Source organism: Epinephelus fuscoguttatus, linkage group LG23 (genome assembly GCF_011397635.1).
Source record: "Epinephelus fuscoguttatus linkage group LG23, E.fuscoguttatus.final_Chr_v1".
Classification (NCBI taxonomy): Eukaryota; Metazoa; Chordata; class Actinopteri; order Perciformes; family Serranidae; genus Epinephelus; species Epinephelus fuscoguttatus.
The window spans coordinates 30,727,713-30,743,802 of record NC_064774.1 but is presented as its reverse complement, the minus strand read 5'-3'; the positions used below and the strand labels follow the sequence as shown (position 1 = coordinate 30,743,802).

The window sequence follows — 16,090 nt, the reverse complement described above, 5'->3', positions numbered from 1 at the left end:
TTCCTCTAATCTTCAATTGAGGCTGGTTCCAATTGTGAGTCAGTCCCCATAGACCTCCATGTCAAATTGCCCTTCTGGTTCCAAAAATCCAAGATGGCGACAGCCGAAATGCCTGCAAAATGGAAGTCACCAAACCAGTAGGTGGCTACATCTATTATTTTTATACAATCTGGTGTAAACTCACTCTCCAGACAGAGACACTGAAATACTGATCAGAGTATAAAAACTCTTTATCCCAATTAAAGGCCTCAGTATTCTTCAAACAAGGTACATATCTGATAATCTAACAGCATCAAGCTTTCAGTTTTCAATCTTTACACAACTACGTTCATCAGCCAAGTGCAACATTATGTATTGGGAGAGACAGTCTCAAAGTATGTGCCTATATCTGTCTGATTCTTTGGGCAGAGACAACAAAGAATTGTTGTGGGCAGCTGTAGCAGTTGTGATGACATTATAGCCACTGGTGAAAGTGATGGGATCCGGGTTATACAGGGACACAACACAAGTGGTCACGCATGCTGTAAATCAACCATCAGGTTAATCAGGTTTATTTGGAAGGGAAAACGGAGGCAAACTGTAAATTGATTATATACACTGTTTCAAACATCCATCATGATATGCAGACTTCCTAGTTCTTCTCCCGACTGTACTTGCCATGCTCATTTCCTGTGCACTGAGGGGGTATCCGCGTCATTGTTGTGTAGTCTCTTGTGTAGTCTTTTTAGGAGTAGCCCAAAATTACACAGATACAGATACACTTGATACAAAAGTTGGCTAACAAAATCAAAACCAAGTGATGGCTCTTGCAACACCATAGGTACCTCCATGATGCGGCTGGCATGCTGCAGTCAGCTCAGAGGGAAGGACGGCCTGAAAGCTTTCCAGAATGGAGGATAAAATTGTTGGAGGGTTAAACTACTAACTGACTTTTTGGCTCATTGCCACGGGTTGGCAGGCTAACAACTATCAGGACTTTGCCTTAAGTGCAGCTGCAGGCTACCGGTAAGCTACATTGTGTTACCTTTAAAGTGTTGTTTCATTTTTCTAAAGACTCATGCAAGTAGGCAGGGGTTGAGAGGGAGAAAAGGGAGAATTGCTGTGCCCAAGTCTCATAATGGATGGGAAAAACCCTGCTGTTTATTCTGGCATCATGTTGGCTAAACTGACAGTGACATGCAAACACAACGGGCAGTATCAAGGTCAGCAAAATGATTGAGGTCATATCTATATATCATACACTCACACTCTCAGAACCTTTAAAATCGGTAATGGTTAAACCTGCCTGACAGCTTCAATCAAGCTTTGGCCGCTATTGCAGACTTCTACACTGATTACACACACTGATCAATGCCTGTTGTGTTTGTTCAGGCACCCTAAAGGTCATTTATCATTGACAGATAGGTGATCACTGTTGGTGAACATTTCACCAATATTTGCTGAGCTTCAAGGTTTTCCACAGTTAATCACACTCTTTTTTAATTAAGCCATAGGAGATATTTGACTGTAATCTTGACTTCATCCTTCGCGCTTGAAAGACAGTCACCTGCAATGAAAAGCAATCAGCTTTTTCTTTTCTATCCCTTTGATGAAAATGCTGTGTAAATACTGTGCTGAATAAGATGGAGTGAATTTCACACACTGCTGTCTGTGCACGAGCTTCAATCGAATTAAAGTTAGAGGACTGCCACGTTAGACAGTCTTTTTATATAGCAGAGCAAATCGTCTGCAGTAAAAGGGGTGAGAAAGCTGGATTATGTTCCATTACGATCCCCCTCAATGAATAATACAATAGGGCCCCAAGGACCAAATGGAGATTGGGCTCATCTTTTCATGTCCGTCTTCCATTTGCCCATTTGTGCATAGGGATCTGCTGCCAGAGTGTGTCTCCTGCCTGGTCAGTAATTCAGCCACACACAGAGGCTGAATGAGGCCACGCGTCCTCATGGTAACACTCATCCATACAGCTGTAACACTGATGCGTTTGTCCAGGGACATCTTGGCATTTGACAACCAACTCCTTCGTCCCCAGACATGACAAATGTCACCTTTTCTTCTTGCTGGCTAAAATGGAGCCAATGCATTTTTGTTGTATGGTGACCTTTTAGAAGACATCAAACAATATTCTCTTTTCTATTTCTTATGCACTCTGCTAGCCGTCTTTCAGCAGAGTAGTAGCAAAAGTGCAGATAAAGAAAAGTTTGGTTGCACCAGATAAGAATTTGCATGAGATGAGTCACTAACAGATGAATCAAATTTGATACAATCGCAACGAAGGCATTGAGATATTTTTTTCATACTTTGTCTGTCTTTTTTTTGTTATCAATGCCCAACTCCATCAACATGAAAGACTCCGGTCCTGCTGATCCAACATTTAATTTGGAGGAGATTATGCTTTTTGCAATCAAGCTTGGCAATATCAGAAATTCATACAGGGATGTCAGCATGCAAAGAAAGAAGCTATGAATATCATTGAAGCTTTGTCTGACTTTGCACTTTCTTCAAAGCAGAGACTCAGTGGGCAAGTGTAGTATGAGATAGAATGAGGTCTTACACATCAGGCAGTTACTGACATTACTCTGAGCCTGCATGGTGATGGTGAAGGATTTTCCGCTCTCTGTCAGACATCTTCATAGAGATTGCATGTTGTCTGTTTTTTGGACATGGTAACAAATGTTCCTGAGCCCAGGTGGCTGTAGTTGTTTGTCAATCATGAAATCCCTTAGTTAAATCAAGTGTGCACACAGAGCCACTGAGGCAAAGGAGAGGTGAAAGTGTTATATACGTTTGTGTTTCTGTGTTTTGTGGGTTAACCAATAGCTAACATTGTAATTGTAGATATCACATTAAATTTTATGAAGCGGTAAATTGATTACATCAACACTAATTAAAGTCATATTTGTTTGAGTTTGACGATATTATTATAAAGGAGGTGCGGATGTTTCCAATTGCCTCTCTATCAGTTCTGCTAAATTTGTGCAAAATTTAGGCTCTTATGTCTATTTTAGTGTTTGTGGTGCTTTTTGTGGTTGACTTTGGATGTTGACAGCGTGTGGCTGTGAGTCACTCATCGGGATAACAAAATCAACTCACCAGTGTGTAAACGCTCCTTCTGCTGACTTCTAGCTAGCTAGCTAGCTAGCTAGTTATCTGCTACCTAGCCAGGTTGAGACAAACAGACCAGGTTCAAACATAAATATCAGTAAACATCATGGAGAAGATGGGCACCAGCTGAGCTAGCATCCCATTAGTCATTGTACAGGGATTGGAAAATAAACTGGATGTCCTCTGTGCTGCATCAGTGTCCAATGGGATATCAGAATCTGATACTGAACTGTCCTTTGATTCAGTGAAACTTGGCTAAATCCTGGAAAGCGCCATTCAACCAGAAAGGTCCTTTTCTATATGTTGATCTGATGGAGCAGAGGACTGGCAAGAGAAGGACAGGACAGGTGTGTGCTTCACAGTGAATGAGGACTGGTGTGACAGTCGAAATGTGAGGTGCTGTCCTGTTCCTGCTGTGGATCATTGCTATACACTGTTCAGAGGCGATTTATTGATTGAGTTCTATTGCATTTTATATTGGAAATGGTTACATCATATCTTAAAATGTTACACAGTTGAGAGTTGCAAAGAAGGATTGAATTCATAAGTGCCAGTAATCTGAGATATGTATTCAGAAACATACCAAGTTATAACGGACCTGTCTGATGTGTGTGGTTATTCTGTAGCCATTTGTAGGTGATTTAATGAAGCTAAACAGTGAACAGTATGTGTGACACCAGAGGTGTGGACTCGAGTCACATGACTTGGACTCGAGTCAGACTCGAGTCACAAATTTGATGACTTGACTAAACAAAATCTTAACAAAGTTGCAACTCAACCTGGACTTTGACACCAGTGACTAGTGACTTCACTTGGACTTGAGCCTTTTGACTTGAAAATACATGATACCTTCCCCCAAGTACAAAGATTAAAAAGCATGTTATTTAAAAAGTGTGCCAAAGTCTATTCATTTACCTTCGACTTCCACTTGCCTTCCAACATGGAATTCCCCAGACCCACTTAGTCTGAACCAATCCAACAGCATCCAATCAAGTTGCAGGAGATATTACATAATGTAATGTTACATTACTGAGTACTCAAAATGATACCAGGTAACTGTCACCCAGGTCCAAAAACTATGTGGTGTAACAACAGGTAAACCAGGGGAAAGTGGACTCAAATGCACGACTCTGGGGACAGATCAGGTAAAATAACACAGTCTTTACTGGTCAAAAGGTAGGTTTGGTACACAGAAGGTCTATCAGTGGAAGCAAACAAATCCAATAGGGATGAGGCAGAGGCAATCAACAGGCTAAATAAAAAAAAACTAAGAAAAGGACACAGGGAAACACTCAAATCCTTCACTTCACAGCTCTCCCCCCGTCACTTCAGGTGTGCCCCAGGGTTCCGTCCTGGGGCCCCTCCTCTTCATTATCTATCTCCTCCCACTTGGCAATATTTTCCGTAAATTTGGTATTAATTTTCAATGCTTCGCGGATGACACCCAGCTCTACCTATCCAGTAAACCCGACACCTCTCTTCCACCCTCCTCCCTCACCCGCTGCCTCTCAGAAATTAAATCCTGGTTCACCTCCAACTTCCTCAAACTCAACTCTGATAAAACAGAGCTCCTCCTGGTCGGTACCAAATCCACTTTATCCAGAACTGACAGTTTCTCCCTCACTATTGACAGTTCCACAGTGTCCCCCTCCCTTCAGGTTAAGAGTCTGGGTGTCATCCTCAACAGCTCACTGTCTTTCCACTCACACATCAATAACATCACCCAGTCTGCATATTTCCACCTACGAAACATTAACCATCTCCGCCCCTCCCTCACCCCTCAGACCACGGCTATCCTGGTCCATAGCCTCGTCATCTCCCGCATTGATTATTGTAACTCACTCCTCCTTGGTGCCCCTCACAAATCCCTCCATAAGCTTCAACTGGTCCAAAACTCTGCAGCCCGCATTATTACCAGATCCCCCTCCTTTCACCACATCACCCCTGTCCTCCAGCAGCTTCACTGGCTTCCAGTCAAATTCAGAATCCATTACAAAATCCTTCTGTATACTTTCAAGGCCATTCACAACCTCGCCCCCCCCCCTACCTGTCTGATCTCCTCCACATCGCCACCCCCTCTCGCTCCCTCAGGTCGTCCTCCTCCCTCCACCTCTCTGTGCCCTCCGCCCGGCTCAGCACCATGGGGAGCAGAGCTTTCAGTCGCTCTGCTCCCAAACTCTGGAACTCTCTCCCCCCGGACCTCAGAAACATGGACTCTCTACCCCATTTCAAATCACAACTCAAAACCCACCTGTTCCAAATTGCATATTCCCTTTAATTGCTCACATCCATTTTTACTTTCTGTCACTCTTGTCTGTTGTTTTTATTTATTTTAATTATGACTTTAGTTGTGTTTTTAATGCTCTGTAAAGTGTCCTTGAGTATTGAGAAAGGCGCTTTTAAATAAAATGTATTATTATTATTATTGTTATAAACAAGGAGCTAAGATGAACTGGCACTGAGAGAAAACAAGACACACAATGTAATGTGACTCAGGACGTGCCTGTCTTGGCTTGGGACTCGACTTTGGACTTGAGAGCAAAGACTTCAGACTTACTTGTGACTTGCAAAGCAATGACTTGATCCCACCTCTGGTCACTGTGCTCTGATGCGGCATTTCTCCAATTAGAGGCTGCAGGTTTATCAACATATGTGTCCTGCTGTCTTCAGACGGCTGCAGGGATTTAATGAACTGAAGGAGAAACTTTTCATTCAATATAAAGCAGCTGTGGACAACAGATGGTGGGAGAATGACTCATTTGTAGAGGAAAAGTATATTTACAGATATCAGCGCAGACAGCTTTACCTTTTAGTTTGCTCTTGTTGGTAAAATCAGCAGACAGCAGCAGAGTGAAGTTGCAGAAACAGACGTGGTTCTGAGACTTCCATTCTCAGCGCAACATCAAAGATCCAATTTTCACCAAAATACCAACAGCTCTGTTTGCACTGCCTCATCTGAATGAACCTCCCATCTGTTTGTTGCTCTCCTCCCACCTGTGCATTGGGCACTCTGTGCTTGGCACCAAGAACCACAGAGACAGGCAAAGACAATTTCAAGGTCAGGAAAATACCAAACTGTGAGAGAGCCGCTCACCTTGCTTATTTTTGCTATCTCTAATTGTGGGATCAGACTATCATATTTTTTCCTATCGAGATGTGCACTGTGTCATATCAGGCAGTTATGGAGTCACAAATTCTCGTCGTGACTTGGCTAAGAGACAGACTACATGTTGGACCCTCTCTATGGACAACATAGCCATGCTGACATATGTGCCTGCTGGAGTCTGTAAAAATAAACTAAGATTAGACTTACAGTTTAAATTTGCCCCCATTACTCTCTGGGATTCACTCATGGATGGATATTCCAGTAAATTTATATTGCACTCCAGTAAAACTGGGGATTCATAAGTGTTAAATGCTGAGAAAGAGGTCCTGATATCCGGCTTTTAGCAGCGTTTGCTGGATCCTACATTTACCATGATGCAGTCAGTCCCATCTTTTCACTATGCTCTCCCTGACTGATAAATGAAGCCGCCAAGGCCAAGTCAAGAGCACTCCTAATAATATCACTAGAGGTAATCAAATTAAGTGATGTCAAAGTGGTTATTGGAAAACACTTGTCACCTCCCTAATCACAGATTCATGGTTGACCAGGCCTCTCTGGTTGGGTTTCACTCCCTCTAAAGAGGCAACATGCTTGAATGTGTCTCCCCATAGAAGGCAACACTTCTCTGCTCTGATCAAATTAAGAGTAAATGTCAAACTCACCTTTAAGTGATTATTTTGGAATATTTATTTTGATATGACGCATGATATAGGGGTTAAATATAAAATGTCTAGTGGTAACAAGTGTGAAGAAGTGCACCCATTTCAGATATTATCAGTTGATTGAATTGCCATTTGAGTGGTTAGAGACTCCCGTTAGAATGGCCCTGCTACACCCGCTCGTAGGTTCAGAATAGAGGTCGACTGATACTAGATTTTTAAAGGCCAATACAATAACGATAATTTAACTAACCGCTAACTTCCCGTTTATTTGTTTGTTTGTTTTTTACCTGTCTGTGTGCCCTTGTGTGCCCTCTCTAAATTCTGTTTTGTTTTTTGTTTTTTTTTTGCAATCCTGTGTACGCAGCACAGGCAGAACTCTCCATAAGTTCATTTTTCTACCCTCAGCAGCAGATTGTGGATTTTTGAGTCGCGTGGTGGATGACTGATCAATTGATCTGATCAGGGTTGATCAGATCAAATTGATGGATAAGAGGAGGAGCTGCTATTGAGGCAGCATTTTAGACACAGAGTAATTAACGGTTAAGTTTTACTTTCAGTGTGCCTGATGTTCTCTTGCTCTGTCTGTGCCCAGAGTATGAAGCAATAGTAACAAACGGTATATATACAGTGCTCCTAATGAACAGTTCAGCTCCAAAATTGAAAATCAATCAAGCAATCAAAATGTTTGGGGCGGCAGATGTTTTTATCATGGCAGGCTGCCTCAAATGAATTAATGTGTGGGAAGCTCTACTCAATAATTTGTCTGGTAATACACAGTACGTTTTTGACCATCAGGCCTTTGTCAGTGCAGACTGATATCCTACACTGTAAAACAATGGATCTATTCACATATCCTACAACCATACAGGAGATGCAGCAGCACAGGTTTGCTTCCTTTAGTGATGCATAAATTATGAAGCTCTTAATTTACAGTGATGAAGCACAGATGCCTAATAACATTTTGTGTATTGCCAGACAAATGATCAAGCAATGTTTTTTTGAACATTTGCGACCCCTCTTCTTAGGATGGTTCAGTGTTGTCCGGTATTGTTTCTCCCGGCCATGGCTGGTCGCTTTTACATGATAACTGCAATCAGTCGGGTATCATACCAACATGAAAGGACAGCTTTTTGTGTCGTGTCTGATGCCGGGAGTCACTGCCCGAACACCAGTATTCAACAATTTCAGAGTGAGACTGACTTGCCAAGAATGGACTTCTTTTTAAAAAGCACTCCGTTTGTTAAAGCACCATGAAAACCAATCGCGAGGCTGCAATTGCGCAATATTGCTGTCGCTGAACTGACAGCGACGACAGCACGAAACATTAAAAACACCTTTAAGATTTTCGTAGAACAAGCAGCTCCAGAAAATTCCTGTGTTATTGCCAGGCAACGGCACACTCAGCTGCTGTCAGTCACTTAGCTAGTTCAACTAATGCTATGACCTAATGTCATCAACTGACTGAAGAAGAAACAGTGTACATTAAGTCAAGACACTCCCAGCCTGGTGCTGTTTATTATATCATGAGTTTATAAGATGATGAGACAACTTGGTCTTTATTTTCTCCTTTTGGTTATGGTGGATATAATAAAACTTTGTTCCAACTGGACAGCCAAAGCAAGATGCTCCAAAAGGATAAAGATCAGGTTCCTGGGGTGTAAAAGCAGGGTGCTATGTGATCATGGCCTCAAACTGTACTTTTCTATCTTCTGTCCTATTTCTACCTGCTGCTGCTGAGACCTAAATTACACAGGGATCATTAAAGTGAAAGCTTATCTAATCATCTCCCCTCTTCTCTTATTTTTTTTCACAGAGAGCTTTTAGGTCCAGACTTTACAGAGACCTACTACACAGAAGATGGGCAGCCGGTGACTGTGGCTAACAACAATTACACTGTAAGTATGAAACAGTCAATCGGTGGTTGTTTCTTCCTCACGGTTGTTTTAAATGCCGCTTAATAGCACATCATCCCATTATCACTTTCTGTGTTATGACTTTATACATTGTACTTGAGTTTTTTCCTAACCCTGTTTTAAAACACCCTTAACTATACCTTAAAAACCTGATCCTTAGGACTGCAAACTTTTACAAAGCATTACAATATTTGAAACGCTTGAAGTAGTTTGTACTCACTACAGTGGTGTCAGGCAGCGGCTGGTTGTCATTTGTCTTAGCATGGTATTAAAATCAGTGTGCAGTCTTAAAACCTTCATTATATGTATGTGACTTGTCATTTCATGTGGTATTTAAGGACATTTAAAAGGATTCCATATTTCAAGCAGACTGCACATCAATTATGATTTAAAGTAATCCCTGTATGATTCCATTACTGCAGAGATTTATATAATGATCTTACTGCTGAATATGATTTATTCTGTACTTTTGGTAGTTTTGCCTCATGAAAAGAAATCCAGCATTGGTATATTGTGATATCTGGTTTCACAAAACTCAAACAGTGTCACCTGTATGGAAGTATTTGGCTGCCAACATTAAGTTGTGAACAGCTGAATTTTCCCTTTCTATGTCAGTGCATGATGCTTATAATAACTAAAACTCTAGTGACAAAAGTCTTTATTTTATTGAATGTAAAAATGGACTCCATTTTCATTTTCAAATAAACAGACAATGTGTAACCTAAACTTGCAAAATAAGAGTCAAAAGAAAAAACTTCAAATGTAAGAGTCCAGTTTGCAATGTTGTTTTAGGATGCCCCCCAAAAGCTGACCAAATGTCAGTCAACCAGAATGGTCATTAGCTGTTAAGATTTCATTGGTCGCAGAAAATAAAACAAACAAAAACATGAAACTCTATGAGGAACTGTGCCTTGTTAAAATAAATCAAAACCTGCATGACTGGACCATGTGGGAATTTGATTTGAAAGGACAGACACAGGAAGTGGCCACACTCAGCAGTCAGACAGGAGTCACATTAATTTCCAGGGCTGGTACCTGCGGTTATTACACAGGCTAGTTAATAACATGTCAGGCAGGAAATCCAAAGTGTGGGATCATTTTGAGAGGGTGAAGGACGAACCCAAGGTGATATGTAAACTCTGCAGGCAAACATTTACCGACTACAACCATGACGTATCATCTGAAACATGTAAGTAGCTACATGCCCATTAGCCACCTAGCACAATCATTACTGCTTTGCCAACAGTGTAATTACCAGGCGGCTCGCTCAGTGTGTGACGTGCACTTGTAGATAAAATATAGGCCTATATTAATGAAGGTTCATTAGTACAGTTTTGTATTTCTCTGTAAGGTAGCACAGTCTTAACAATGTTACTTATATTATTCTTTCTCAGATCTTGTACTCAAACCATTGTGTTGCCCTGCCCAAAATATATCATTTAATAATTACATTAATATCGTAAACTAGTCCATACCCAGGGATGTGTTATGTATAGAGGAATAAGAAATCAAAAACCGTATATTAGAGGAGATGCAAAATCAGAGCACTGTAAATGCACCGTGTAATAAATATTAATTTAAGACAAACAATGCACACTGTATTTAGAAACACGCTTTATGGCAAAATACATGGAGCATAGTTTTGGCTGACGGCACGCGCGTGCGCGGAGCCATGCGCGGGCACACAGGTACACACATACAGGCAAACTGTGGTCCCAGCGTGCATGCGCAGCTCGCGCTGCTAATGGTGCTCACAGTATGAATGGGTAGTGGACAAAAATGTGAATATAAACAGTAGAAATAATGCAAAAACGGTATTAGACAGTATTAGATATTAGATAAGATGAGGTTGCACATTGCTCATTCAAAAAATAAAATGAAAAGTAATTTTTGCATTCGGGCGGCACGGTGGTGTGGTGGTTAGTACTCTCGCCTCACAGCAAGAGGGTTGCCGGTTCGATCCCGGGCGTGGGAGCCCTTCTGTGCGGAGTTTGCATGTTCTCCCCGTGTCAGCGTGGGTTCTCTCCGGGCACTCCGGCTTCCTCCCACAGTCCAAAGACATGCAGATTGGGGATTAGGTTAATTGATGACTCTAAATTGTCCGTAGGTGTGAATGTGAACGTGAATGGTTGTTTGTCTCTATGTGTCAGCCCTGCGATAGTCTGGCGACCTGTCCAGGGTGTACCCTGCCTCTCGCCCAATGTCAGCTGGGCTAGGCTCCAGCCCCCCCGCGACTCTCAAGAGGATGAAGCGCTTAGAAGATGAATGAATGAATGAATGAATTTTTGCATTCAATTTCAATATCTGTATGACACTGTTATGCTTAAGAGTAGACTGAAAAGTATTTGTTAATAAAGTTTTCATTGTAGGTTTAATTAAGGTTTTAATTATTCATTAGAAATTTAAATAAGATCATAAACCATTTTTGTCATCCACCATGCAAACACAAATCAAAATATGATTTCAATTTAATTAAATGATTTCATTTTAATATTGGTGACTACAGTCTCCCGCACACTCAAAGTGTGCGGGAGACTGTAGTCACCATTTTAATATTGGTGACTACAGTCTCCCGCACACTCAAAGCTAACTAGTGGTAATCAACTAATTTTGTTAATCCAGGATTTTGTTATCCTACAGTGAGCATGTCTAGGGGGAGAGAGTGAGGTCAAATGATGATAAATAAAGTGTAGGCATTACAGTTACATTTTTACAAGGGATTTTTTTACAAAAGAGTACAATAAGGAAAATCAGTACTGCCTGTATGTGTCTGAAATTTTTCTAACTGAAAACCAAAAGCTTTACCTGAGGATCCCAACTAACCAGCTCCCAATGATTCCATGTGCTCCTGCATGTAATATAGGGATGAGTTAAACAGTGCAACTCTTTATCTTCATATGTTCACTGAAAGCACAGCACCAGCACGGTGTGGCTTTAATTTCAACTAAAGTAAAATGTATTGTGTGACAAAGTATTGTCAGATGGAATTTTGTCAAACAGCACCTAGTGTTAATAGATCAGCAAGGTCAGCGCTTTCTGTATGTGTGCTGTTACTATGAAAGCCACACTGCTGAGGTTTATTTGCATCCTGTAAAGGTGAGGAGAAGGACTATGTTTCTCTTTGTTGAAGTCATTTTCACACCTTTTGTTTCATATGTTCCAAACCGAAAATATCTTTGTTGCCTCTAAGGTCTGCTCAGTTTAGGGGGCTTTCTGGAAAATGTTGTAGAGCTAGATAGAAAAGATGGAGGGAAAGATAGTTCACAAAGTAAGAAAATTGTAGCGTTTGATAACAAAATAAATCTAGAGTGCTTTGAACACTACAGATTGAAATCCTACACTGTAAAACGGTGGATTTAATCACATTTCTTACGACCACATGTGAGTCGTACTGGCAAAAGGCTGCTGCCATTAATGATGCATAAATTATGAAGCACTTTATTAACGCTGTCAGCCATGTGTCACACAGGCTGTGTGGCAGTTGAGGGAGTAAGGCTCGTCAGCCAGGTTGAAAGTGTGTTAAAGGAAATAAAAGTTATCTAAAAGGCTACTGCTGGAGCCCTAAAGCAGCGTCATGGTGGTTGCTTTCAGCTCTAAAACATGTGTACATATCTGCATAGCATGACATAAAGGACAGCTTTGATAGGATGACACAGTTATGTAAATACATGTTAAGTCATTGTGATGGAAATGTATTAAGCTTGTAGCTTCAATTTCACACATTTTAATGCATGCTTACAAATGTATTGTATCTGTAAGAACACTAACTCATTAACATGTGTACATATATAGGCTTGGTTCAAACATTCACAAACTCAAGACATGCATACAAAATGGTTTTATGCCATGGACATACACAATGCATCATCACACATGAGCAAGTGTACACACACTGCTGATCCGAATAAACATGCTGAGGCTTCTATATACGTTCACATGGCCTGACTGAGCAACAGAATGAATTCTCATCTACAATGTGTGTGTAATCATAGACAGACTGTAGCCTCAGTGGAGCATTTAGTGTATGGGGAAATTAGCAATATTGTGCTTAATGGTGCAAGTAGCATTTTAACATCAGTGTATACTACATATCCTTATAGAACAATTCATATGATGCCTTAGGAATTAGCACGCTGAGAATGAGGTTACATCCTTAATTCCTTGTTTCCGCATTCCGTTCTCGAATTTTCCTCGAGTAGGTTAAAAAAATTTAACTTTTGCTGTGGATTTCGGAGAGACCATATGACAGTATGCCAGCCTAACTAACAGGCTGCTAACTAGCTAACAGGCTGTTTCCTTCAGTTCAGTTTCCTGTGTTGATTTTCAAGTGAGTTTGTCTGATTCAACAGAACTTGTTTATCTAGTTTTAACACTTTGTGAATTTGAGCAATGTTTTTCAGCTAAAATATGGTTCTACGTTATGTACAGTCAGATTGTCATTATCAGTTTGATATGAAAGACAGTCAAATTTATCATTTTAATATGAAATAGCCTAACAATACAGTCAATACAGTCAGATTTATTTATTTATCAGCCATTATCTACTCACCTATATGCTGACGGAGGCCCTGGTGAAGTTTTCCGGAGTCCTCACATCCCTTGTGGAGATCGGCGGGGGAAGCGGCTAGCACACCTAATGGCTGACGGCGCCCCAGACTTAACGTCCAAGAACACAAAATTGAAACCACAAAATATCTCCAACATGCACATCTGTAGTGATCCAAGTGTCCTGAAGCCCCGACATAAAAAGTTGTTTGGAAAAACGTCATTTGAACTGTTTTTAGCCTCACTGTAGCATGTAGCTCTGACTGCTTCTCTGAGCTCCGCGCTCACGTGTGCACGCTCAGGGTGATCGGTGATCTCTGAAGAGCAGCAGTCTCGTCAGTACTGATGTCCAGATTCTCAAGTGCAGGCATCGCCAATTCCCAGTCTGAGCAGCAAAGACTTTCCTCATCCTTTGGCATTGCTTTGCATTTGAAACAACTACACCACCAGGTTTCCAGTGCTCGACTCCGGTATTCTGCGGTATTATGTCGTGGCTTCAGGACACTTGGATCACTACGGATGAGCATGTTGGAGATATTTTGTGGTTTCAATTTTGTGTTCTTGGATGTTAGTCTGGGGTGCCATCAACCATTAGGTGTGTTAGCCGCTCCCCCCACCAAAACTTCACCAGGGCCTCTGTCGGCATATGGGTGAGTAGATAATGGCTGAATTTTCATTTTTGGGTGCACTATCCCTTTAATGTAAGGTTTCTGAGCTCTGGTTTTGGTGAGTAAAATTACTGATGTTAGATTAGGAAAAGAAACATGGTGAGGACATACTTTAAAGTGACTTGAAGTTCACTAAGTGTTCACATGGTTCCTAACACGCTACTCATGGGGAAAGTCCCGGGGGAAACTCAGCGTTTTTGTTACCTGTCCACTGCCCAACCTGCCTCCTAAAAAGACCTCTCAGGACTGCTTCTCTCTTTAATCCAGTCAGTTCACTGGTCACATGATCTCAGCTTTTGTGCATTACTTTTCGTATGAACAGCCTGGTGTACATCACATCATTCTGAAACCTAATATATTCAATATAAACAAGCCTATGTTTGAGAATATTGGCAGCTTCCTACATTGTACTGTGCCACCATGTCACATTTTTATGAACTTCATGCAGCAAGGGGACTTCAAGCTATGCAGCAGGAAGAGGCTGCTACAACAGATATAAAGCCCTCAGAGTTTTTGCAGAGACAGAAGGATAAGCTTTTACAAGAATAATAAAAATTTGAGTTGATATGAAAGGTCCAGTGCGTAGGATTTAGGAGCAGAAATTTTTATAGAACCTAGAATTTAGAACCTTTTTTTAATTGGTGTATTATCACCTGATACAAACAAACATTGTGGTTTTTTGTGTTTTTGTTACCGTAGAATGAGCCATTTATATCTCCATAGAGAGAAGTCTTCTTGAAGTTTAACTTTAAATCAGCATAAGCACCCAAATATTGTTAGGTCATTGTCTTTCTTCTTGGTTTTACTTATATTGAGATTCAAAACAGAGAAAAAAAGAAAAACCCCTTTTGATGATGCCTCTTTGGTCTTTCATCAACAGTGTTTAGCAAAGTCACAATCCTCTTCATGCAACGTCCAATTGAAGTCACTTGATTTCAATCTTTAAAGAGGCAAGTTATCAGAATCTTTGCAGACGTTTCACATCACAAACCTTTTTGATGATCAGGGGTGGCTGAGCAACCTGATTGGCCCTTTGATCAATTTAGTTGTTAAGTGCTTCATCATAGGAAGCAAATCATCTGTTTGTCCTCAGTGGACTTTTGACTGCAGTGGTGCATGCCCAATTATGTATACTTGTGCTGAGTTAAGTGATGAATAACTTCCTCAAACAAATAAAGGTTGATTGAAAATAATGGTTTGAAAGTTTAGAGCTGCACCTTGAGATGGATGATACACCCAATATGCATCACTATTACTTGCTTTGGAAACAGGCTCGTACAAGTAGCTGGCTACGAAATGAACTTTTTTCACTTTTTTCTTCTACCGCTTTGTTGAAATCTGTGCACTAATATGTACTCATGCACATATATCAATGTACCTGCCTGCGTGCAAAAATATACTGTTGACAATACATTTCAATTTATACAGAGAATATTTTGCCTGGGACAACAAAGAAACAGAAACATTATTAACTGGTGCAATGTTAATAGCTCTCTGAGATTGAGAATCACAGGGGGGACCTTGATTTGCCTCCAGGGCACAAGCTGATGCTCACTTCGGGGCAAATAACCAGCTGTCTGTTCTAAGTGCATCCCTCTCCTCTTTTGCTCAACCACCCACTCCCTACATACTGAGCTACTCCTTCGGACAAAATTGATATGAGCTAGTGAAGTTGATACTGTAGCAAGTGGGCATGTATGGATGTGTGTGCGTCTTTTTATTGATGGCTGTTGGTTAGAATTCTGTGAACTATGACCAGTCGCAGTGCTTTTATAAGCAGGTGCGAGTGACTTTCAGATGTGTAGCTCTAGCTAATCAGACACTAACCTTACTAAATGTGTCAAAGTGGGCTGACAATTTCAGCTGCCACCTCACTTGTACATGATGGGTGGCAAGTAGTGATTTCAGACACTGACAAGTTGTCCCTGCTAGGTAAAAGAAGTGTAAATGTATATCTAGACTATCACAGCCATCTCAGTCACAGACAGCCTTCAAAATGCTATCTATTCAGTAGCACACTTGAGGCTGGGGGCTCTAGTTTCCCGGCACAGCACAGGGTGGTGCAGGGTGGCGAACCCCACACAGAGCTAG

The 16,090-nt window shown here is 41.1% G+C and overlaps 1 protein-coding gene across 1 annotated transcript in view; it reads left to right on the top strand.

Annotated features, from left to right (window-relative positions):
* The window catches only part of adam19a (ADAM metallopeptidase domain 19a), a 275,264-nt gene that overhangs the window by 162,298 nt on the left and 96,876 nt on the right, over nt 1-16,090 (top strand). Inside the window, exon 4 of the mRNA XM_049568017.1 lies at nt 8,687-8,768. Within this exon, the coding sequence (XP_049423974.1) occupies nt 8,687-8,768 (82 nt within the window). The remainder of the gene's footprint in view (nt 1-8,686; nt 8,769-16,090) is intronic.